The 25,729-nt window shown below is 42.3% G+C and overlaps 1 protein-coding gene across 4 annotated transcripts in view; it reads left to right on the top strand.

Moving 5' to 3' along the window:
- AAAS (aladin WD repeat nucleoporin) overlaps positions 1–25,729 on the top strand; it is a 1,251,774-nt gene that overhangs the window by 674,446 nt on the left and 551,599 nt on the right. For all 4 annotated transcript variants that reach the window (XM_044083905.1, XM_044083907.1, XM_044083908.1 and 1 more), the window contains exon 9: positions 13,341–13,461. In XM_044083905.1, the coding sequence (XP_043939840.1) occupies positions 13,341–13,461 (121 nt within the window). The remainder of the gene's footprint in view (positions 1–13,340; positions 13,462–25,729) is intronic.

The raw sequence follows: 25,729 nt of genomic DNA, 5'->3' as shown, positions 1-25,729 counted from the left end.
GACTGCAAACTGGGCACCATAATTGACACTCCATCAGACACAGACATCCTCCAGAAAGGTCTCATAGAAATGGATAACTGGTGCCAGAGTCATGGCCTTAAGCTAAATGCCAAAAATGTATAGTCATACCCTTTGGGAAAAACAAGGTAACCCCTAATTACCACATAGGTGGTAATCCATTAAACACGGAAGAAGTTATCAGGGACCTGGGGACCCAAGTTGACAGTAACCTCTCTTTGACACTCACATTGCCAAAGTGGTTAGGAAGACCTTCTACATTGCCCACCTGATCATGAAGGGATTCACATCCAGATCAGGAGAGGTCATTGTACCCTGTACTCTTCACTTATCAGACCAATGATTGAGTACAACGCCCCATTCGAATGTACCTTACCCGACACCTGCAGCAGTTGGAAAGACCCCAAAAGTTCCTCACCAAAAGGATAAAGGGGCTCAAACATATGTCATACGATGCCCGACTGAAGAAACTCCAGCTCTATTCAGTCGCATACCGTCTGCTCAGAGGTGATCTGTGCCTGACATACAAGGCCATGTCCAACCCGGAATTAATGGACATGCTCCACCTCAAAAAATCCAAATCCATCAGAGCCACGAGAGCAAGAGACTTAAACCTCAACACGGATATAAATAGGACGTGCTGGAGGGACAGATTCATCACCCAGAGACTCCCTACACTATGGAACAGAATCCCAGTCCATGTGAGGCAGAGCCCCTTACTGACTCTGTTCAAGAGAAATCTTGACGAGTGGATGGGTGATCGTAGGTTTACCCTGGGAATCATCTCTGTATCACTGCTGGACAGAGGCACAGCAAACTAATGGGTATAGTATTCTCATCCTAAGGGGTGGTGAAAGCCACACACACTCTGGCTAGGCTTATAAATGCCCTAGGGCAGATAGCCTAGTATGAACCTATGAACCTATATGTCTGAGGCCAGTAATCCTCTTGATGAGGTGCTTTTGTGGTCTTTCCAGCTGTTGGAAGTGTCTTGGGAGGTACATCCCAAATGGGGCATTGTACTCTATGATGGATCTGATGAGTGACGAGTAGAGGGGCACTATAACCTCTTTATTTCTAGAGGCGAACCCCTTAGTAATTCGATGGGCCACATAGAAGGATTTCCTAACTACTGTGGCAATATGATTGTCAAAGGAGTGATTACTATCTATCTGGGTCCCCAGATCTCTTATTACCTCTTCTGTATTAAGGGTGCTGCCGCCTATGTGGTAATTCGTGGGTGTTTTGTTTTTCCCAAACGGGATGACTATGCATTTTTTGGCATTTAGCTTGAGGCCATGACTTTGACACCAGGTGTCTGTCTCAGTAAGGCCTTTTTGAAGGATGTCCGTGTTAGCCGGAGAGTCAGTTATGGCTCCCAGTTTGCAGTCATCGGCGAACTTGATTAACCATAGTTCTCCTATGTTTGCCTGTACTTCTGAGAAATATATGCCGAACAGTAGGGGTCCCAGAACTGAGCCTTGCGGAACACCACATGTGACTGATTTAGAGTCAGACCTGGAGCCTGCTATTCTTACCGTGTGAGTTCTGTCTGTAAGTCAGTTGGCAACCCATCTTGTGACGTAGGGGTTTATGTTCAGGCTGGTGAGTATTTCTATAATACCCGAGTGAGGAATGGTGTAGAACACCTTGGCAAGATCAAGGTAGGCTGTGTGGACCACCTTTCCCTCGTCTATGGCCTTGGTGACTGTCTCGAAGAAGCATTATCTGCCCTTAACAAAGCCGAACTGGGTCAGGTCAAGTGTTTGGAGGTTCTCAATGTCTTTGTTAATGAGTTCCATGATGATGCGCTCCATAGCCTTGCAGACCAGGCTATTCAGGCTTATGGGGCGATAGTTACCAGGGTCAGTTGTGGCCCCTCCTTTGTGGAGCAGAATAACCGTTGCTGTGCGCCATTCTATGGGTACGTAGCCTGTGGAGAGGCTGAGGTTGAACAGCGTGTTTAGGTGGGGGGTTAGTTCGTTCTGTAGTTCGTGCAAAACGCAGCCTGGGACACCATCTGGCCCCATTGATGCTGTGTTTCTTCCATGTCTCTTTTCATGTAGTCCAGGGAGGTACTTCTCAAGTAATTCACACCAACATTGAACAATGACAGAGTCATATTTGTACTTGTTCTGGAGTGAACTGAGTGCTTGTATTATGTGGCAGATCCTGGCTCCCGATAAGCAGATAACAGTAACCTTCTCCTTGTCCAGCCTAGTGAATGGGGCGTCAGTGTGCCTGACTATTGAGTCACCTATTACTAGTGTGTTAGGTATGTTATTTCGCCTTAAGGGCTGTGATTGTGCAGCACATTGATTTTGTGTTTTATGTGTTTTCTGGTTTGTGACGGGAGGTGCAGGTTTTGTGGGTGTCTGCTTTGGAGCTTTCTGATGCTTTTGCAGGTTTTTATTTAGAGCATCCGAGTATGATTTCTTGTATTTATGTGTATTTTTTGCCAGTGCATGTTTAGTAGGTCTGTGTGAGGCTGGAGGTGTGGTGCAAGTGTTAACCTTCTCCTCATGACTGTCTGTTTCGGTGTTGGGTGGAGAGACCTTGGCCTCCAGTTTGGCTGTATAATTGCATCTCTCGCATATGTTAGTGTTTTGTGGTAGGAGGAGAGGGCTGTCTGTGTACATGAGACAGTTGTAACATTGCCTCAGGATACCCAGATTCACCAGCTGGACTGGAGAGTACACCTGAAGTTGCCCTTTGGTCATGCCTGAATAGTAGAGTGAGCTGCTTGGTTGGTGAGGGGTGGATAAAAAGAGCCTTGCCCTGCTGGGCAGTCAAGTGTTGGGGTATATTAGTGCTTGCTATTAGGTCTGAGCAAGTGCTGGACTGTAAGATGCTTTTTGAGTGCTTAGGATGAGAGTTAGACTAGTTTCAAGTGAAAAACTGAAGAGGAGACTTAGTGGAGCCGGGAATAATTTAACCCTAGCTAACCGGTGCTGCTCGGCACACAAAACCGTGCAAACACATTTTTTAATCTACTAACTTATGGGCTGGAACCACTCCTCCAGAGACAGATGGCTGCTCAAAGTTCCCCTCTCTCACAGGTGAACAGGGAAACTTCCCTCTATCCAAGTAAGGTATGGGCAACTCAGAAACGTGTAACACAGCCCTAAATTCAGCACTAGCCTGAAAACTGGACTATACTAGCTTAGAAAGGCGGGAAACAAAAAATTTTATTTTATTTCTTTTTTTGCAAAATTTTCATTTTGACATTTCCCTTCTTTAGAGCCTGGGGTTCACATTAAACTTCAAAAAGTCTTCTCTGACTCTTTCTCAGGATCATATTTGTCTGGCTTGCAGGATTCATATGATGCCTATGCTGGCATCCCTGCCTTCTCCAAAGGCCTTAGCTCTCATTTCAAAATCTTCGTCCTCAGGCCTACCTTACAGCCAGAGAATTTGAGAGCTCTGGGATTCATGGCACCCACCATCCCCATGCTTCCTCTGGCCAAGCTCCACATGAGGAAGTTTAACTGGGTTCCTGAAGTCAGTTTGGTTGCAACATGCACATCCTCCAGAATTTGTAGTTCCTGTTCTACCTTGTCTCAAGAAGGAACTTCACTAGTGGATCCAACAGTTGTCTTTAAATCCAGGGCAACCTTTTCATCCCCCTCTTCCCTCTCAGGACACAGATGCTTCAGATGTAGGATGGGGGGGCAGGTTTTTGCTCCCTAAAGGTGCAGAGATTCTGGTCTTCTCTTCAAAAGAAGGAGCACATCAGTGACAAAGAGATGAGAGCTGTTCTGCTGGCTGTTCAGGCTTTTCATCATCTTTTCTCCCAAGGACCTCTCAAGGTATTTTCGAACAATACCACAGTGATGTGGCATGTAAACAAATGGGGGGGGGGGCTGAAAATCTTATCTTCTTTGCCAGTTGACACTCCTGGTATGGGGTTATGCTGTCCAGTATCAAGTGACTCTTCAGGCAGTTTACATTCCTTCAGGTCAAAACATTGTGGCAGACACTCTGCGTAGGTCCTTAACTCAATCCCATGAATGGATTCTTCACAGGGATGTGTGTCTGGACATTGTCCACCAGTGGGGTACTCTGCAAGTAGATCTATTTGCCTCTCCTCTGAACAGACAACTATCTCTATTTTGTGCAAGAGTGCCAGGTCCTCTGGTGTGGAAGGCGGATGCCCTATCTGTTTCTTGGAAGAGGGTGCTTCATTATGCTTTCCCTCCCCTTCCCCTCGTTCCAAAAGTCTTGTTCAAAATTCAACAGAATGCTCCCAAAGTCTTGCTGGTGACTCCCTTTTGGCAGAGACAGCATTGGTTCCCTCTTGTTCTGCATTTAGCCAAGGGAAATCACCACAAGTTATCTCACAGGGTGGACCTAATCACACAAGATGACTGATCTTTCATCCATTCATACCTGTCCACTCTTCAGCTGGCACTGTGGGTGATAGGATTTTGATTCCACATAGACACCTTTTTTCTGTGGGCATGCTTAGGGTCCTGCAAAAGGCCAGGAAACCCAATACTAGGAAATCCTGCTTATCCAAATGGAAGAGTTTTTTTGTTCTCTCATAATCTGGATCCACTTTCTGTGGATGTTCCTTTGGTTCTTTCTTGTTTGTATGAATTGCTCATTGCTTGGTTGGATTATTCTTCTCTGCTTGTTTGCCTTTATCTCCTCCTTTAGCTTATAAATTTGAAGCTAAACAATTTCTTAAAGGTGTCCTTCATATTAGACCTCCCAGGAAGCCTGTTCCTTCTTCCTGGGATCTTAATTTTGTTTTGAAAAACTTGACTTGGGCTCCTTTTGCGCCTGCTGCTTCAGGTTCCTTGCAACATTGCTCTTGGAAGACTGTACTTTTGTTGTCCCTTAATTCTGCCAGATGGGTGACTGAGCTTCAAGCCCATATGGCTTGTCCTATTTTTTGGCGTTTCATAAGGATAGAGTGTCCTTCCGTACTAATTCCTTCTCTTTTGCCCAAGGTGGTGAATGCGTTGTCCCTTAATCAGTCTATTCATTTCCCCACTTTTTTTCCCTTCTCCATAATCTGCTTGTGAGATGGTGCTGCACACATTAGAAATGCATAGACAACTCAAATTTTATTTGGATAAAACTATTAGGACAGCTGATCAGCTTTTTGTTTCCAAGCAGACTATTTCTTCTTGGATTTCAAAAGTTATTTATTTTTGTTCTTTTCATGGTAAGAACCTTCTTTATTCTGGAAAGGCTCATTCTGCTAGAGCTGTGGCATCCTCTGGTACCTTTTTCAAGAGTTTGGATACTAACTCTGTTCTTGAGGCAGCTTCCTGGACTTCTGTGCACACTTTTACCAAGCACTACAAGTTAATGGAATCTCCAGAGCTAGAGCTAGTTTTGCTAGGGCCGTCTTTCATGGCTTCCTAGAGAGCTCTGCTGGTCCTTCCTCCTCCCAAGTTTTTTCCTGAGCTTTGCTACTCTCCCTAATGTAATGAATACTGCACTGCAATAGTTATATGGGAGTACATTATACAGTTGTGTAAAATCTTACCGTAATGTTAGATGTCTTTCTCTTCACTGTTGCAGTATTCACCCTCTCTCTTCTCCCCCTGATCCATTTCCTTTTCTGGATGTACTTGGTTACCTCTTGGTTTTCCTTGGACTGGTATTCCTGCTGGGGCTTACAGTTCTGAGGATGGTACGTTGGACATCACCTTTATGCCCTTTGCTACGTGAGGAGCATACATGTGACATATGATATACCTTAAAAGCAATCTAAGGCTTTGATATACTGGCCGGATGTTGGGCTTCCCTAGGCAGGGAATCCCTAATGTAATGAATACTGCAACAGTGAAGGGAATGACATATACCATTATGATAAGATTTTACACTACTGTACTTTAATTGGGGATGGGCAGACAACAGAATGTGACGTTTAAGCAGGTAAACGATAAGCAAAATATAAAAGCACTGAAACACAAACTGAGGCAGATAGAATTCTGTCGCTGTTGTCACTATTGAACTTCTACTAATAAGGCACCAGAGTATGCAGACATTTACCAGTGTTTATGGACAAATGTGGTAATAAATGACTTGGCCTCAAATCTGGCATTAGTATACAGTTCTGCTACAACTGTGAATTAACTACAAGACTGTGGCCCAGCAGGGTTAAAAATGCAAATGGATAGCTTTTACAAGTAATCTACTTGTGGAAATAGAAGTGCAGAATTATGTAGAAGCACTGTCTTCCCAGAACTGCAAATCTGCAAATTCAAATACAAGACTATGGTTCCAGAGCAAACTTAAAAATGCAAACAGATAATGTTCTGTTTTTTTTATCATGTTTTAGCAAAACAAAAAAAAAAAGTTCAAAGAAGTATCACCACACAGGTCACTGTAACTGCAACTTAAATATGTAAGCAAAATAGAAATAATTCTCCTTTTCGATGTAAAGCTAGTTACTCACAGTTCCACATCTCCAAGTCTTGCACAAACACCCCTCTCAGATATCTGAAACTGTTAACCTGTGCCACTGTTTTCCCTTCTATGTCACTTTCCAGATCCTTCTGATTAACCCTCATTTTCTACCATGATAGCTGTCTTATCTGTACTCATATTCATCCTGTGTACCTTCAGTTTTGTGTTCCATTCTCCTGTCATTTTCTGAAGTTCTTCTTCAGTCTGGTTGTAATGCCACATTGCCTGCATACAGTACCATTCTTGATCTGTCTCCTTTGACCTGTTTGCTGATGTAGTCTGTCATTAATCTAAATAGCAGTGGGCTCATTGCTGAACATTGATGCATACCTTCTGTCTGACTGGGAGGTGCTCTTTCAATTCAAAGACCATTTGTACTTGTGTTATTCAGTCCTTGTAGATAGCCTGCTCTATTTCTGTTGGTGTTTCTGGGACGTCAAGCAATTGCAGGACTGCTCAAATCAACTTTTTTGGGATCTTATTATATGCTTTCTCCAAGTCCAGGAATGCACAGGAAGACGCTGACTTCATTTCCAGCTGCTCCACTATCTGTCTCATTGCAAACATGGGGTTGGTTGTGCTGCATCCTGACCTGAATCCAAACTGCTTGTCTCTCAGCTAACTTTCTGCATATTTTTTTATTAATGACATCAGTTGCTCTTTCCAGAACTTTTATGTAGTGAGAGGAATTTGATACCTTTGTACTGCCTTTGCTTGAGAATGTCTCCTTTGTTCTTGTACACTGGCATAAAAATACTTATTCTTCAGCATTTGAGTTATGCCTCTCTCTTCATACTGCTATAAGTGGTTGGTCTGGTTGCTGTTCAAAGTATCTGGGAAAAAGCTGCAAGCCTTCTGATCTCCTGCATCATCTGGGACAAGACTGTTGCTCGCTAAAGAGCCTGTGGCTTGCTTCATCTTGGGATTGGTGCTTCTGGTGAGAGAAGAAGAAAAAGGGCATTGTACCCCAGCAGCCTGAAGCTGTGTTGAGACCAACACTAGCAGTAGGCAATTTGGTGAATCCCTTCTATTCATCATTCTTGACAAAGCTAATTCTTTTTTTCTTTTCAACAAGCACTGCATGATTCGCTGATGTCTAACCTAGCATCAGAATATCTCCCTAAATACTACTACCTGTACTTTAATTTCCCTAAAATGCTTTGCTGTGCCTCGTATAGACCCATGCACCTAGAGATATTTTTCCTGTAAAAACGCCCTTGAAATTTCAGCAATACCTAGTTGCACATGGGTTAACTAGTTTTCAGTGACAAACACTGCTCCTAGAGTTGCAAACAAGATACTGCTGGCATTACTTTTTTTATTCACCTCAACCGTCTAATGAAAAAAAAGGGCCTTTTTCCATGGATATGAAATTTCCCATTATCATCTTGGTGGTTATGGGCATCCTAAGGCAATTTAGAAATTCTTGTTTGCTGACAAAAAGATAATTCTCAAGCAAACTGATAAAGTGTATGAGAGATGTATTTGCATAATGTCACTGGAGGCAAAGGTCTCAATGTCAATCAGGTTGTCAGCAATGCAGTCACTGTACTCATCACACACAGTACGAAGCGGACACACAGACCCATATGCTGAGGCACTTAAACAGGTTCATAGATTCACAGGTGTTCACTAGGTTAACAACTACAAGGGCCTTTTTAAGCCTAATCATGCATCCCAAATCTTTGACAAGTTCTGGTACCCTTGATAAGTGTGTAAGCAGGGGAGTGGGAGATGAAACATTTACAAGCAGGTCCTGTGAGATGAACCATTTACAGGTTGTGTGTGTCCATTAGGGAAATGGGTGCCAAGCCTGGGATGAATTTCCTGTTCCCCATCAAATTGTCCAAGTTGCACTTGAATTGAGTTGGGAGGAACTTTGCTTCACATGGATGGGGAGCCTGCTCCAGTGATGGGGTTGTCTCTGGGATGCATACCTGTTTCTGCAGACAAGGTTTAAGTCTTTAGAATGGGTAATTCTGGTGCTTTTTGTTTTGTAAATATGCAGGAGGTCCATCAGAATGGGGTCTGGAAAAACAAGTGTGTAGCCCAGACTTAAAGGCTCTAGTGGTCATTAGCCTAGTACACAACTATGAACCTATAATCCTGTTGTTTTTTCTGACTTCATGTTCCTTAGTACTTCTAGAGTGGGGTTGTCTTCCTATTTCATTGTAGGCTGTTTATTGGATACAACTACCATCTACTTTTTACGTCCTGTGGACTAGTGAGCAGATGTTTGCTAGATCCATTATGAATTGTGTCTGATGACCATCTTTCTGTCTGTCTTGCAACCCAGCAGTTTATTTGTGCCATCTGCTGAGTTTCTTTCCAAAAGTTCATGATCTGTTTTAGGGAACCTGTGTTTTTTTTTTTTTTTTTTTTTTTTTGGGGGGGGGGGGGGGGTTTGTAAAGATTTTGATATTTTTCTTCAGAGAAAGGGTTTTGGATTTGCTATATAAAGATTTTTTTTGTTGTTGTAGAGTTTGTTTATGGTGGTGGACCACCAGGGAGATTTATTGTTATATTTCTAAAGAAACTTGCTCCTCATAGGAGCTGCTAGCTGTGTACATTTTTCTAAATGGGTATAGAATATCTTAGTGGTGCTTACTTTTGTATCAAGTTCAGGATGGTGCCGCCATAACTGAATTTTGATGTTTCATCGTAGGCTAAGCTGAGGTTGACATGTTTTTAGTCCTTAATTTCTATGGGGTTTACTGTAGTCAGTTCTGGGGAGTTTAGATGATAAAGTCACAAGTTTCTCATCAGACTTCACTGGGGAAGGAGATACTAGAGGAGTAGTGCAAGAGACTGCCTTATTTATAAGAACCAGGCCAAGAACACTGTATCCTGTAGTAGGTTTGTTTACTGACTGCTCAAGGGAGCTTTGGTTTATAAACTCTAAGAATTTTGGGATATCTCCTATGTCAGAGCTATAAGTGTTCCAGTTTATTGAAGGGTAGTCAGTCACCCAAGGTAATAGAGTTTGTGCTAACAGGGAGATCATTTAAAACTTTGAGGAATCTTATATGGTTATCTGGAGAGACAGAAGGAATTCTGTAACAAGTTGTTAATTGATAATTAATCCTATCTAAGGTCATTTGTGATTCACTGAGTTCAGTTTCTGATTCTCTGGGGATCATCCTGGAGGTAACATGTTCCTTAACAGCTATGGAAACCCTGCCACAGTTGCCATCAGTCCTGAAGACGTGAAAGCACAAAACTCTAGTATGTTGGGGGCTCTGCTCACGTAAACCAAGTCTCAGTAACTATGCAGAGATGGATGTTTTCCAAATACAGGGGTGCTTCTAGGTCACACAATTTATTGTTTAGACTTCTGGCATTGAGAAGCGGTACTCTCAATTCCAACCTCATCATCTGATACTGGAATATCAGTAGTATCAAATATATATAATAAGCAATATTATAGTAATAAGCAAATGTACACCACCCAACTTCTTCCCAGCCGGACTCTAATCTCTATATTAAAGCTTAACAATCATAAAAACATACCAATGTTGGAGAACTTGCTTGGACATCCCAAAACATAGATAATGAAACCATCATCCTAGGTGATGTGAACATTGGCTAGACATTGCCCAAAAGAACCCCTCAAAAAACATAAACCTTTACTACATCTCCCAACTAATTTGACATCACCAGACCCCACAAAAATAACAATTGGGGCTCCACAATAGACTGGATATTAGAGACCAACCCTAACAATATCACCACTGCAGACATACTACCTAATACCATTAGTGACCACCACCCAGCATATATCCTACACAAATCTTCCCCAACCCCAGGCCAACACCAGTACAAATCAACCAGAAATTCGGCTGTTCCAACCATCCATATTTAATGAAACCTTAGCTAAAGTAAATTGGGCACCCTCAAATCCCTACCACTTAATGAGGCTGTTGAATTCTTTAACTCAGCATTACACCCGCCAAAAATGGATAAAACATAACCATGCAAGCTGGCTCTCAAAATCCAACAAAGAAGTCATGTCCACAAGAGATAAAAATCTAGAAATCATGGCAGAAAAACAAAGATCCCTCAACTCTACTACAATACAAGTAACTCTGTAACCAGGCAAAACGATTAATAACCAGAGATAAAAAAAAACACTACCTCCATTTACAAAGCCAACATAAAGATAATCCCAAAAAATTTGGTCCTCCATTAACCAGCCATTACACCCAGGCTCTCAAAGCAACCCATTCCCTGACCCAGATAAAACCCCAGCCAAACTTGCCACCCTCTTCAATTCCTACTTCACTGACACCTTAGCTAACCTAACCACCAGCTTTCCTACAGTTAGAACCACTGCCGTCAAGACAGCTGATGACCAAATCACGCCAAAAAGCAATCCTACCCTCGTCTCCAACCTAAAATTCTCCCCCATACCCAGTGCCACAATAAAAAACTTTTACTTAAGCTAACAAACTGTACTCTGGCCCCTGAAAATCTACCCCCACACTTCTTGCAGCTAGCTACAAACTGTATAGCTTTTCCCATCAGCATACTCAGTAACAGATCGGTTAAAGAATCCCTAGTCCCAGACATCTGGAAAAAAGCATACATTTTCCCCTTACACAAAAGCGGCATCAACACAGACACCACAAACTTTCGGCCCATAGTAATTCTCTCACCCCTCTCTAAAATACTGGAAAAATGCATCCCTGTCCAACTCCTCAACCACCTGCTTGAAAACCAAATTCTGGCACCCACTCAGCATGCTTTCAGACCAGGACACAGCACCACTACTCCTCTCCTCTCCTTCCTTGACACAGTCAACCAGGCATGGGACTCTGGCAAAATAATCACTTCTCTTTTCCTAGACCTCTCCAAAGCTTTTGATACCATTTCCCACACCATCATCCTCTCCAAACTATCCAGCCTCCACATTTCCCCACCTACCCTACAATGGTTCAGTAGCTATCTCTTCAATAGGCAGCAGTCCACCAAATGGCAACAGTTTTACTCTCCCTTCCTCATTACTTCCACAGAGGGTACCCCAAGGCTCCATACTTGGTCCTCTCTTTCTTTAATACTTTCACTGCACTCTCCCAAAGTGCTCAGTAATCCAGTATGCGGATGACTCTACAATAGTATGCACTGCAAATTCCAGCTTTGAACTCCAGCAAATCACCCAGAATGCCCTCACCTCTAATGAATCGTGGCTATTTAACAATTATCTTGCCTTAAATAAATAAACTAGCACTTTGTACCTTTAAGAAAACCACTCCCCTGGATAAAACAAACTCTTCATTATACAAGCCCAAGACAATACCACTATAGAAGTTGTTCCACACACTAAACTACTAGGCATTATTATAGATGAAAACCTTAACTTTGACCTACACATAAACAAATAACATCATTAAAACACACCAAAAGCTCAGTATGTCCTACAGGCACCAACACTTTCTTAGTCTGTCTACTAGACAAACCCTTGCAGCCACCTTTTATTACCCTCTCTCCTTTATGGTGCCCCTCTCCTCACTAATATCCAAAATTCTGCAAAATCCAAACTTGAAATGTGTTACAATAGAATAGCCAAATTTGCCTCTAAGGCCAAATTCTCATCCCACCACTGTAACTCACTGAAACAATTAGACTGGCTGGAACTCACCCACCATCTCTCATTCACCCAACTAACTACTCTACCCAAAATACTCTACAGACCACACACTGTCCTGCTCTCTCGGCACTACTCACTCAGTACCAACCCAGCAGGCAACTAAGATCTGAAAATCTTCTATTTCTAAAAGTAGAAAAGCCCACCTTACCTGCTGGTCAACTCTTCTATTCCTTCACCATCGCCAAACAGTGGAACTCACTTCCACCTTCTATAAGAAACAGAGGCAGCACCCACCGCCTTCAAACAAATGCTGAAAAATCATCTCATCTCTTGGCTATGTACCTGCTCTATAACCTAACCTCCTCCTTCTCCTTATATGATAACTAAACTCCTATGCTTTTGCTCCTGCTGACTTGTCACTTGACGATATTTTCTCCATAATTATTATTTTTTCACCACTTGTTGATACTGGTGCAATAATGCTGATTAATATATCTCTGTTTATACCTCTCTGACTGAATTCATCTGGCAACCAACAAAAATCCTGCTTTTATGTATATATTCTGTATATATTACTGTAATCACTCTGTAACACTGTATCTATTTTTGTATCAATTAATGTTTAATATTGTCTGTATCCAAGTTCTTGTTGGAGCTTTTCTCCCTGGGTCTCTGCTGAAAATGGGCTCTTTTAGGCCCAGTGGACTTTCCCAGTAAACAAATGCAATAAGTAAGTAAATAAATAAATAAAATAACTTCCTAAGTATATCCATATCTTATCCCAGTCTTCCCTTATACAAAAATATGAACAATAATCTTTTTTTCCTAATGTTTTTATAATGCAACAATTGCAGTTGTTACATTGTGGCTCTGTATGAAAGGCCTGTAGTTGTTAGTTATGCACTTTTTGGAGAGGGGCTTCCACTATTATATTTTGGTACTTTGGATGAAAGACTGCAGCTATTACTTGTTGGCATTATGATGTAGAATCTGCAGCTGTTACACTGTGGCAGTTTGGAAGAGGGAGGTTAGAAATAGTAGAGTAAAAGTCTTTTACACAGCCACAATTGTAATTATATTATAGCACTTTAAACTGCCTTTTTCCCAGTGTAATATACTAAAAATCTTGGGCTTTGTTTTGAAAAGTTACAGCTGTTTGGTGTTTTATCCCCATAGCATTTCTGGCAATCTGATTGTTAATGTTTGCCAAAACTCAGGCGAAATAATAACATTTATATGATGGCATAGTTTTTTATTCTTGTTCCAGTTCTGATGTTTGTAATTATTTTTCAAATTTTCTGTTCTGCAGGCCATCATCTGGTTGTGCTCAGGTTCTCGCTCACCCTGGGCACAGTCCTGTCAGCTGTGTGGCATGGTCACCCATTGGAGGAATGCTATTGTCTGCCTCACCTGTTGATACTTCCATGCTGGTAGGATTTATGATGATATACATGTGGTTGTTATAAAACATTAAGACTTAGATTTTGGGTATGTTAAGAATAATACATGGGGCATGGATGCACTTAAATGACCGTATTTCCATTTCAGAGTTTTGGTTCCACAGTCATAAGTTTACATACACCTTAATGTTTTGCAGAACAGTATTGCTGTGCTGGTTATTATGTACAGTAAAGTCATATTTCCTCTGAGTGGTGTTCTTCATTAGCTCACTGTTGTAGTAGTCCTTACACATGGGGTGCATCCTGCCGAGGATACCATATGCCTGGGCAGTCTACAAAGCTGACATGCTGTCCGTTCCACACTTGGCAGGAGCGAACATGCCAGTATGTGGAACGTACAGACATTCTGAAACTCAGTACGTTTTTGTCACTGGTCCACAAATGCAGACTCACTTCAGTGTTTATTGTAGTTATATACACAGTGAGCTTCATCTTCAGGGTTTTCAGGCAGATAAGTAGCCAGTTGGGAACCCATCCTATTTCTTATGTCTGTCAAAAAAGGAAGTGTGATTATGTGCACCATATACCATACAGGGGAGTCCAGTTTATTTGCTCTGCCTAAAGGATGAACACAGCATTAAATTGTGTGCTGTTTGTCAGTTGTTCTTTTCAAAGATTATTAGAAGTGAGTTAAACTCCCTGTGCTTCTGTTGTGTTGGTTATCTCCTCCTTTGCAAATCTCCACACTTGGGTAAAAAAGATGAGAGTGCTGTCGACAGAGGGGATTGACAACAACCACATGTCCTCTCTTGTTTTTTCTTAGACTGATGAATCCACTGAGGGCATGTTCACAGCCACCAGCGAGTCCATCACTTTATGCATCCACTTTGAAAGGTGTTATGATTTAGGATCATCGTACATCTGATCAGACCAAACATTCAGCTGAGACAGCAAGGAAGGCTGAACCAGCAGCATATTGTCTGAGGACAAGGGAGTTATCCTTCAAGCCTTGGTCATGGAAGATGTTCATGTTTTGCTTATGGAGTTCAGGCCAATGGCTTCCACTATAAAGACCAAACATCTGTACATTCCTTGGAAACATTCCCAGAAAGCCAGACGTATCCCCCACACACACACACACACACACACACACACGCACTCCTTCCAGTCAGAAAGGCAACAGGGAAGACTGGTTTAACTTTGTACAAGGTTTGTTTAAAGCTGTTCCGTCTTTACAGTCTTTTCTGCCTACATGCTCATCATCTACTACACATGTTAAAAGGAAAAGGTTCCCCTTTTTCTGTTCTACACGTGTTAAAAGGAAAAAGGTTCCATTTCTTTCTGAAGAAGAGGAATTTTAAAATTCAGACAATGATGGACTTGATTATTTCTCACAAATGCTCTCTCCTTCAGTTTTTGAATCAGAGGAAGAAGGTACTTTATCATCTGATTCCCCTGATGAAGTAATTTCCTTTGGGAGCATAACTGCCAAAAATGAAAGACTGCTTCAAATGGGAGAGTGAAGTTTCTGACTCTCAGAAAAGGTGTTACAAGCTGTTGAATGTGAATGCCCTTAAGCGTTTTGCTCTCTCTCTCCTGTTCTGGAGATTCTTTAAGGTGCCTTTTTTGCTGCCCCAGTGTCTCTACGCTCTAAGCCTTTTGCCTCTTAAGAAACCTGTCAAGTTTCATAGGGTTCCTAATATGCACAATTATTTTATAAAAAAATTCTTCTGCTGAACCTGTTGTCCTGTCCTTGTATGCTGACAGAAGTGGTACTAGTTCCTTCTTCTCTTATAAGCCCAATTCCTAATGATAAGGACATCAGAGAGTTTGATAGGCATGACGAAAAGGTGTATGCATCTGGCACCCTGGCCTTTAGAGCCATTAATTGCCAAACTTGCACAACCAAGTTCTTTTATTTATTTTGAAGATCATATCACAAACCTTGGCTAGTCTTCCTAATTCTGACCTGAAATTTAATGTTATGGGCATGCTTAATTCCACCTCTCGGTAGGTTAACACAAAATCAGATATGTCTGTGATGACATAGATGCTGTCTCCAGGGCATCTCTAACTAGTATTGTTTTAGAAGGCATGCCTGGATATGATTTTATGTCTTCGCTGAGAGTATGAAAGTTCAGTTGTTAACTGTCCCTCGGGACCTTAAAGACAAAATTTTTGGTAATGCTTTTGTTGACATTTTCAAAAAGCTAGAAGAAAAGTAGGAAAACTCATGCAGAGAGTTCAAACATCTTTTCTTATCTCCTGCTCCCAATACATCCAGTTTATGTTCTTTTTTTTATAATCCTTTCAAAATAGGTCAGCAGAAGTCTTGGAAACGACATTTCAACAGAAAATCTAATGGGTTCCAGAGACCCAGTTCCCAAAGAAAAAAAAAATTCTGACTAGGCTTGTCGCAAATGTTCTTCGTGTTTCACTGTTGCAGTCATTACATTTGGGTAATCTGCTGGCAGGTTGCCCTCAGTCGGCCTGATTAACAAAGTCTTGGGTCCTGCATCGGTTGCTGTCCCTTCTTCCATGACATCAGGTCGTCAGGGGTATAAAACATGCAGCCGACACCATTACATCAGTCTTTCTTGCCGTGCGGTGCCCGCAACAGAAGCAGTTCGTAAGTGCCGGTCGGCCAACTCCTGAAATTTTCGTTTTCGAGTTTCAGAACCAAAGTCTTCAACTTAAAACAAACTTACCCCATTGGGGAAACTTTCTTGATCCTTACCGATGTCAGTAAAAGTTAATAATTGCATTACTTGTGAAAAGCAAATACCTCATAAAGATTTTCATTCGTACTATATTCCTTGCCTAGGCCCTGACCACGACGTACCTTGCTATTGGTTTTGTGCTGTATTTAATCAACGCACTATCCGTCGTCGGTATATTTTTGCCTCTAAATATTTTGGTTCTTGGTTTAATTATCCAGAAATGCCGTCGGTTAGCCATCCGACTACCGGGATTCTGAAAAATGCAAAGATAAAGACAGAGACAGGCCGCCGAGGTCCAAAACTGCCGACGATGCTTCTCCTAAGCCATTCGCCAGTTCTCCGGTACTCAGTGAGGCACTTTCGCAGCCCTTGATACCTGCTACTTCTGATTCACAGACCTCTACTGAGACCCATTCGGAGTCCGATATGCCGCAAGATACTTCAACTATGGAACCCACGGATGTCTCTGCCTTGGATGGGTCTGGAGCCGCTGTGTGGGCACCGGCTTCTGAGGGTATATTCAGGCCTACAGACTTGCATATTAAACGACACCTCCTTCATTACTAAGGCCTAAATCTCGATCCATGTCTAAAAAAACCAACGCCCAGGCCACATGCTCAGGCCCCTATGCCTAAAAAACAAATGATAAAAATGGCTGAAGATCTAATAACTCTAATCAGGGGTAGTCAAACCCCCCCTCCTCCTCTAAGAGGCCTAGGGCTGAGTTTGATTATGAATCTTCTGATCAGGATTCTGTTTCTTGTGACTCTTCTGATGACCTGGATTTGTCCATACCTACTTATGAGGATTCTGATGCAGATGATTCCATTCCCTCTGCTTCCCCTCCTGAGGATTTTTCTTTTGGGGAAACTCTACATACTTTAAGGGAGCATTTTCACTGGGAAAGCCAGGAATTTTCTGATTCAAAAAAGAGGCTTAGGGATTTCCTTCTTCTGCCTCAGCATAGGTCTTTGGCTATACCTCCAGTACTAGACATTGTTGATGATATTTTCTCGGAATCCTGTTTGGCCTCTGATTCCCTGCCTCCTGCTCCTAGTAAACCTGACATACTACAGGGTTCCTGAGTCCCACAAGTTCCTTTTCAAAAATCCTGTTGCAGATCCAGAGACTATTTCTCAGGGTCCCAAGGGCATTAAGACTTCTACTGCTAAAAATCCTACCCCTTCTGATAGAGACTCCAGAGCGCTGGATAGATGGGTAAAAGGGTTGATACCTTTGCAACCTTGGCAATCAGAGCTTTAAACTACCAATTTCATATGTTAAAATATCAGCAACATGTTGTTGGACTGCTTAAACAGAAAATTATGTTGATTCCTGACTGTGTGGAAAATAAAGATTTACAGGACATAATGCATTCTGCTAAATAAGTTAGAAAACATACTTTGCAATGTGGTTTTGATTCTTTAGAGGCCTCTTGCAGGGCTGCTGTTACTGGGTCTGTGCTTAGAAGGCATGCTTGGCTTAAGGAGCAATCTTTGCCTGATCATGTTAAAACTAAATTGTTGGATGCTCCTTTAAATCAGGACCGCCTATTTGGCAACAAGGCTGAAGAAGTTCTTAAAAAGATGGAAGATAAAGCTAAATCTATGCAAACTGTTAAAGTTTTTTTTACAAGTGCAACCTCCTAGATTTAGCAAGCACTGGTCGACTAAGAATTGGTCCTTTCCAGTCCCTTCAAGGTTTTCTCAAGCCAAACCCAGACACAGCAAAAACCCCAAGTTTCAATCCCAGGGGACTCTCAGAACCAAGCAGTGGGGGGCCTCCACTTCCAAATCTGGAAATAACAAGACACCCCCTATGGTAAACAGTCTCAATGACTTTCTTTTAAAAGTACCAAGCACTTATCTTTTGACCTCCCCTTTTGGGGGGGGGGATTTCTATTCATGCAAAGAACTGGGAACTCATAACCCAGGACAAATGGGTTTTAAATATAGTGTCCCAGGGATACAGATTTCATTTCCACATGTTGCCAACACCAAATGGGGTGGCCAGACCTGCCCCCAAATCAGTGGGCAGAGGCTCAAAAACAAGTACTTTCCCTCTTAAGCATGGGGGCTATTCAACTGGTACCAGAAGAGGAAAAGGGACAAGGTTTCTACTCCAGACTTTTTCTGGTGCCCAGAAAAGACAAATCATGGCGTCCAATCCTGGACCTGTCTACTCTAAACACCTTTCTGGACATTCCAAAATTCAAGATGCTGACTCTTCAGCAGTTACTTCCTATGCTAGGCAAAGATGCCTGGTTGGCAACACTAGATTTAAAAGAAGCATACCTGCACATCCCAATCAGGGAATCTTGCAGAAAATACCTATGCTTCAAAGCAGGCTGCACGCATTATCAGTTCTGTGCACTGCCCTTTGGCTTGTCTACTGCGCCCAGGGTATTCACAAAGTGCCCGGCTCCAGTTATTGCATTTTGCAGGCAAAGAAGTATTCAAATATACCCATACCTGGACGATTGTCTAATTCAGGCAGAAAGCCAAGGCATACTTTTAAATCATCTGGCGTTTGTAAAAAAGGTTCTAACTTGTCTGGGGTACACCATAAACGAAAATAAATCGCAACTGGTACCCTGTCAACAAATTACATTCCTGGGAGCAAGCTTGAGTACAACTTCCCAGATGGCTTACCTTACGCCAGAAAAGCAAATTCATTTGGTAACCTATTTCAAACAAGTGGCCGCAAAAACCCTGCTATCTGCAAGACAAATACTGCAAGCCTTGGGGTTCATGGCCTCCTGCATTCTTCTAATTCCATATGCAAGACTGCATATGAGGAAACTACAATGGTATCTAAAAAGCATATGGAGTCAACATTCTCACAGCCTGGAAACAATGATTCCTGTCATACCTTGCCTACTCCTAGAGTTCGTCGGGTGGGCAGAGGCCTGCCACTAAAACAAGGGACTGCCATTTACACTACCCCCTGCTGCCCAAACCCTAACAACAGATGCATCAGACTATGCATGGGGGGCTCACCTGGCAGGGAAGTGCATTCAGGGCAAATGGAACCCAAGTCAAATGCACCTACATATCAATCAAAAAGAAATGTTCGCTGTACAGAATGCTCCAAGAGCCTTCAAGGACTACATTCTTACAGGACAACTAATGGTAAAGACGGACAACATCACTGTTATGTGGTACATAAACAAGCAGGGGGTACACATTCCTACCCCCTCTGCAGACTAGCCATGGCATTGTGGAAAAACAGCCTTGAGCTACTAAGTGCCACTACAAGCTCAATTCCTGCCAGGAAAATTAAATACACTGGCAGATGGAGTAAGCAGAAACCTCATGGACCCACACGAGTGGAAACTGGAACCAAGGATTTTCAACATGTTGACAAGCGAATGGGGGAGCCCAGACATAGATCTATTTGCCTCCCCCCAGAACCACCAGTTGGACAAGTTTTGCACAAGGACTCCCCACAAACAAGCCTGGAAAGTGGATGCTCTGTCCTTCAGCTGGAAAAACCTATCAGTCTACACCTTCCCTCCGCTGCCTCTGCTCTCCAATGTTCTACTAAAAGTCAAACAGGACAAACCAAGGATGATCTTGATTGCTCCAGACTGGCCGTGCTAACACTGGTACCCCCTCCTGCGCAGTGTGTCGCAGTTATCTCCATGGCACCTGCCTCAGACCCCTTCCCTGCTGTCCCAGCAGAAGAACCAATTTCTGCACTCTCAGCTTCCAACATTGAACCTTGCAGCCTGGCTAATCACTTAAATTCACCCTTTTTATCCCTCCGCAAACCTCTGATGGATGTCATCTTAGAGGCAAGGAGACCTAGTACTAGAAAATCTTATGCTGACAAATGGAAAATATTCTGTGCCTGGAACCAATCTCAAGGGATGAGCACAGCAGCACCCAATTTACCTCAGATTTTGCAATACTTAACTGAGATGCTTCACAAGGGCCTGTCTTTTTCCTCCATTAAAATCCACGCCTCAGCCATTTCAGCTCATTATAACACAGGACCTCCCCTCTTCTCTCACCCTCTGCAAAAGCAGTACCTCAGAGGGGAAAAAAACTTGAGACCACCCAGGAGAGCTCCAACCCCTGCCTGGGACCTTAACTTTGTATTGGAGAAACTCACTCTACCTCCTTTGAGCCAGCTGCTACTGCAGACTTAAAATGTCTTTCTTGGAAAACAGCCTTCCTTTTAGCAATCACTTCAGCTAGAAGGATATCTGAATTACAGGCCCTTATGGCAGTGAAGCCTTTCATTATCTTTCATGCGGACAGGGTGTCACTCAGGACCAGTCTATCCTTCATGCCCAAGGTGGTATCCAGTGTGGCTCTTAATCAGTCCATTCATTTGCCAAAATTCTTTCCCAATCCACAGAACAAAGGGGAACGGGTTCTGCATTCCTTGGATGTGCACAGACAACTTAGATTCTAGTACCAGAAAATCTTATGCTGACAAATGGAAAAGATTCTGTGCCTGGAATCAATCTCAAGGGATGACCACAACAGTGCCCAATTTACCTCAGATTTTGCAATACTTAACTGAGATGCTTCACAAGGGCCTATGTTTTCTTCCATAAAAATACATGCCTCAGCCATTTCAGCTCATTACAACACAGAACCCCCCCCCCTCTTCTGTCATCCTCTGTTAAAGAAGTATCTCCGAGGGGGCCAGAAACTTAATGCCACCCAGGAGAGCTCCAACCCCTGTCTGGGACCTTAACTTTGTATTGGAAAAACTCACTCTACCTCCTTTTGAGCTAGCTGCTACAGCAGACTTAAAATTCCATTCTTGGAAAACAGCCCTCCTTTTAGCAATCACTTCAGCTAGAAGGATTTCTGAATTACAGGCCCTTATGGCAGTGGAGCCTTTCGTCATCTTCCACGCAGACAAGGTGTCACTCAGGACCAACCCATCCTTCATGCCCAAGGTGGTATCCAGTGTGGCTTTTAATCAGTCCATTCATTTGCCAACTTTCTTTCCCAATTCACAGAACAAAGGGGAGCGGATTCTGCATTCATTTTTTACTTGGACAGGACTAAATCTCAAAGAAAATCTGAACAACTGCTGGTAGCATTTGCTGCAGGGGCAGAGGGGAAGGCTATTTCATAACAAACCATTTCTAAATGGATAAGCCATTGCATTAATTTCTGCTATAAGCACCATGGAAAACCTATCCCCCAGGGAATCAGAGCTCACTCCACCAGGGCTGCATCTACTTCTGCAGCCTTTCTCGGATGTGTTCCTACCAGGGACATCCTAGAAGCTGCTACCTGGAGTTCTGTACATATTTTCACCAAGCATTATCATTTGCCATTTTTCTCTAAAGCCAGAGCTGGCTTTGCCACTGCTGTCTTGCAGGGCATTATAGCTGGCCCTAATGCTATATAAACTCCTCCTCCCAACCATAGCTTTGGGAAACTACCCAAATGTAATGACTGCAACAGTGAAACACTAAGAACATAGTACAGTTGTGTACACTTACCATAGGTGTAGATATTCGAGTGTATTCACTGTTGCAGTCCTGGTTACCCTCCCTCCAGCCCCCTAATTTCTTCTAGCTATACCTCTGTTTTCCTTTACTATGCTTAAAAGCCTTTTTGGTGTATTTGCTTTTTGTTGGAGGTATACCTTTGTGTTTTTTATGTTTATTTGCTCCCCATTAGGGGGGCACCTGACATCTGGGGCAAGAAAAACTGATGTAATGGCGTTGGCTGCATGTTTTATACCCCTGACAACCTGATGTCATGGAAGAAGGGATAGCAACTGACGCAGGACCTGAGACTTTATTAATCAGGCCGACTGAGGGTAATCTGCCAGCAGATTACCCAAATGTAATGACTGCAACAGTGAATACACTCAAACATCTACATTTATGGTAAGTGTACACAACTGTACTTTCCTTCCTTCCCTCCCCTATCCACCCTGGCCTTGCTCTGAAAATTTCAGGGAATCTTTCTCTTTATCTTCCTGCATGGCATTCAATAAACAGCTCTTGTGCTGTAAATATGAGAGAACAGGACTGCAAACTCCAGTGGACATCCCTTTCCATTCCATCAGGAATTCTTCAGTCCTGAAAAGACCAGCTTCATCTGATGCCCTCAGTTATTTCAGATTTGCCACTTCAAGTAGTCATAGACCCCATCCTGTCAGACTAGTGGAGACAAGGATTTTACTTAAGTTTTTTCCTGGTTCCCAGGAAAGAGAGAAACTGGAGGCCCATTGTAGAGCTATCCAATCTAAATGCCTTTTTGCTCATTCCAATGTTTCATATGTTGAAGCTTCAAACCCTGTTCCCTCTTTTTTTCCTTTCAAGCCTTTCAGGAAACTCTTAACCTAAAATATGCTTGCTTATTCCCATTTACACAAAGCATAGATCATATTTAAGATTCTTTGCTTGGGGTTGCATTATCAGTTTACGTCTTTGCATTTTGGACTGTCTACTACTCCAAGAGTATTTACCAAATGCCTTTCTGCTGGCATATCCTATTTCAGGCTCCAAGACTTACACATCCTTCCTTGTGTGGCCAATTGCCTGATACCGGCCCAAACCAGTCATGAGACAAACAACTTTACAGTTCATGTGAATCTTTTTTTCTCAACCTAGACTTCACCTTGAATCTAAAAAAAGTGATTCCTGATTACAAATCAGAACTTTTTTCCTGGGGTCTATTCTAGACAGGAGATGACTTATTTTCTTCCCACAGAAAAGAGGCAAACTTAATATCAGCACTTCCTAAATCTTTCTCAATGGAAAATGTCCACTGCAAGATAATTTTTGAAAGTTTTAGGTTTCATGGCCTCTTCCATCCTTATGAATCCTCATGCCAGACTTAATATGTGAAAGATCCAGCTATGCTCTTGACATAGACATGGCTACTCATTCTTCATAGATTCTATTTCCAAATTAACCTCATCTTTCTCTAACATCTCCACTCCCTCCAAATTACCCCCACCCTCATCCACTCACCTTCCACCACCATCCAAATTACCCCCACCCTCATCCACTCACCTTCCACCACCATCCAAATTACCCCACCCTCATCCACTCACATTCCACCACCATCCACTAGTTCACCCCCTCTCCCATCTTTTCATTCTGCACCCTCCACCTCCTATCCCACTCTGCCTCCCTCCTCATCACTCCCACCTCCAAATATCCCCTCTTCCCACTCCTCACTTTTCTCTTTAAAAGCCATACCCACCTCTACCATAAAAAAACTTCTTCTAAAACTGAAACCAGGTTCAAATGCTCCTGACAATATTCCTTCACAATTCCTCAGCATAGCTGCCGAAGCAATTGCCTACCCCATTAGTATTTTAATAAACCGTTCTATCCAAGAAGGCACAGTCCCCCAAATTTGGAAAAAGGCCTTTATCATACCCTTACATAAAGGAGGCAATAATAACAATGTCAATAATTTTCGTCCCATAGCTATCCTGTCTCCCATCTCTAAACTCCTTGTAAAGTGTATCCAACTACAACTCCTACCTTACCTCATTGATAAGGACCTATTAACTCCCATACAACACGGTTTCAGACCAGGCCACAGAACTATGACTGCCCTCCTCTCCTCCCTGGAAACTGTAAACAAAGCCCGAGACTCAGGTCATATTGTTTCTACCCTTCTACTGGATCTCTCTAAGGCCTTTGATACTATCTCCCATAGTCTTTTATAGCTAAACTCTCTAAGCTTAACCTATCTCTCTCTCCTCTGAACTGGTTCTCTTGTTACTTACGCAACAGATATCAAGCAGTAAAATGGAAAAAGGCCACCTCCTCATACCTTAATACACCAACTGGTGTTCCACAAGGTTCCATATTAGCTCCCCTCCTCTTTAACATATTTATTAATGACTTTCGTAACTCTATCCCATTCTCTAACATCATCCAATATGCAGACGACTCAACTATTATTTGCTCTGCCACTTCTGTCCCTTTACTTCTAAAGCTAACTCAAGATGCTTTTTCAACCACTGAACAATGGATGAAAAATAATCATTTAGCACTCAACGCTTCTAAAACCAAATTAATGGTATTTACTCCCTCTAAAGTCACCCCTTTCAACAAAAACACATTTTGTATCACTAGTCATAACAACACAACTCTGGAACTGGTATCAGAGGCAAAGCTACTTGGCGTGCTAATTGACAATCAGCTTAAATTTAATTCCCACATACAACTAAATATCAAAAAAACCCATCAAAAACTAGGTATGCTCTATCGACAAAACCATTATTTTACACCCACCACTAAACCCATCCTCTCTACATCCTTTCTCATACCCTCCCTTCTATATGGAGTTGCACTCCTAACTAATCTACAATCCTCTCTGAAAACTCAATTCTCATGTTGTTACAACAAAATTGCCAAGTTCGCTACTAGCCATAAGTCCTCCACTCACCATTGTTCCTCTCTCCATAAACTAAACTGGCTAGAACTACCTAATCACCTTATCTATACCCAACTCACTTTAGCACACAAGCTCATTCTCAACCCCTCACTCTGTCCCTCCCTCTCCTCTGCCTTTAAAATGCATCTACCTGACAGAGTACTACGATCCAATAACCAAAATCTTCTAGAAATATACAAACCAGCTCCCCCCCAGGCAAACACCTTCTATCCTTTAGTCTAGCACGACTCTGGAACTCCCTACCACCACACATTTGTGCTACCCCTACTTACTCTATCTTCAAAAAAACTCTTCACTCATACCTAGTATCCCAGTGGGAATGCTCCAGCTGCCACCCCACATAACTCACACTGAAAAATTTCTTTTTCTCCCCTTTTTATCAACATTGCTCCTTCTAACTTCTCTTCAACTCATAAACTGTTGTTATTTACTTGCAAACCTGATATTATTCTAGTCTACACCAATGTTCCTGTATATATCTTGTAATCATTCCTTAAAATTCTGCACTACCTGTTCATTTATCTAAAACCTATACTGTTTGCAATGTATGTTCTTGTCTAATCTAATTGTATATTTTCAATCTGTCATATTGTTATATTAATTGGTTTGCGCTATATTATAACACATGTAAACTTATTATGTACAAAATTTTGTAACCTTGATTGTTTATGGAGCTTTTCTCCCCAGGACTCAATTGAAAACAGGTTCACTTTGGCCCAATGGACTATCCTGGTAAACCAACTGCAAATAAATAAATAAATAAATAAATAAATAAATAAAATGTTTGGGCCCAACACTCACACCCTCTGTCTTTTCCAATTCTAATTTTCAACTTTGTAAAGAAGAAAGTTATTTGGTGGGCCAAACAACTATTGTTCAACTCAGAAGTCCCTTTTTCTCCTTCCAGTCAATCACAAACTGTCCATAGACACTTCAGACTTTACTTAAGGTGCTGTTTCTCAAGGTGAAGGGAATCTGGGAACCAGAACATAGGCGCATACACATCAACGTGAAAGAAATGGTAGTTTATCTAAATGGCCTGAATGCTCTGAATCAACTTTAGCCTCCAGGTACTATTTTAGTGGTAGCATTCAAAACCGCTGTACTGTGATGCATAAACCTAGAGGAGCAAGATTGTAACCCTTTTGTGGGCTGGCCACTATTGGCTACGACACT

The sequence above is a fragment of the Protopterus annectens genome, chromosome 9.part0 (assembly GCF_019279795.1).
Source record: "Protopterus annectens isolate FY-2018-M chromosome 9.part0, PAN1.0, whole genome shotgun sequence".
In the NCBI taxonomy this organism is placed as follows: domain Eukaryota; kingdom Metazoa; phylum Chordata; order Ceratodontiformes; family Protopteridae; genus Protopterus; species Protopterus annectens.
The sequence above is the reverse complement of the archived record's forward strand: the minus strand, read 5'-3'. Positions and strand labels throughout refer to the sequence as shown.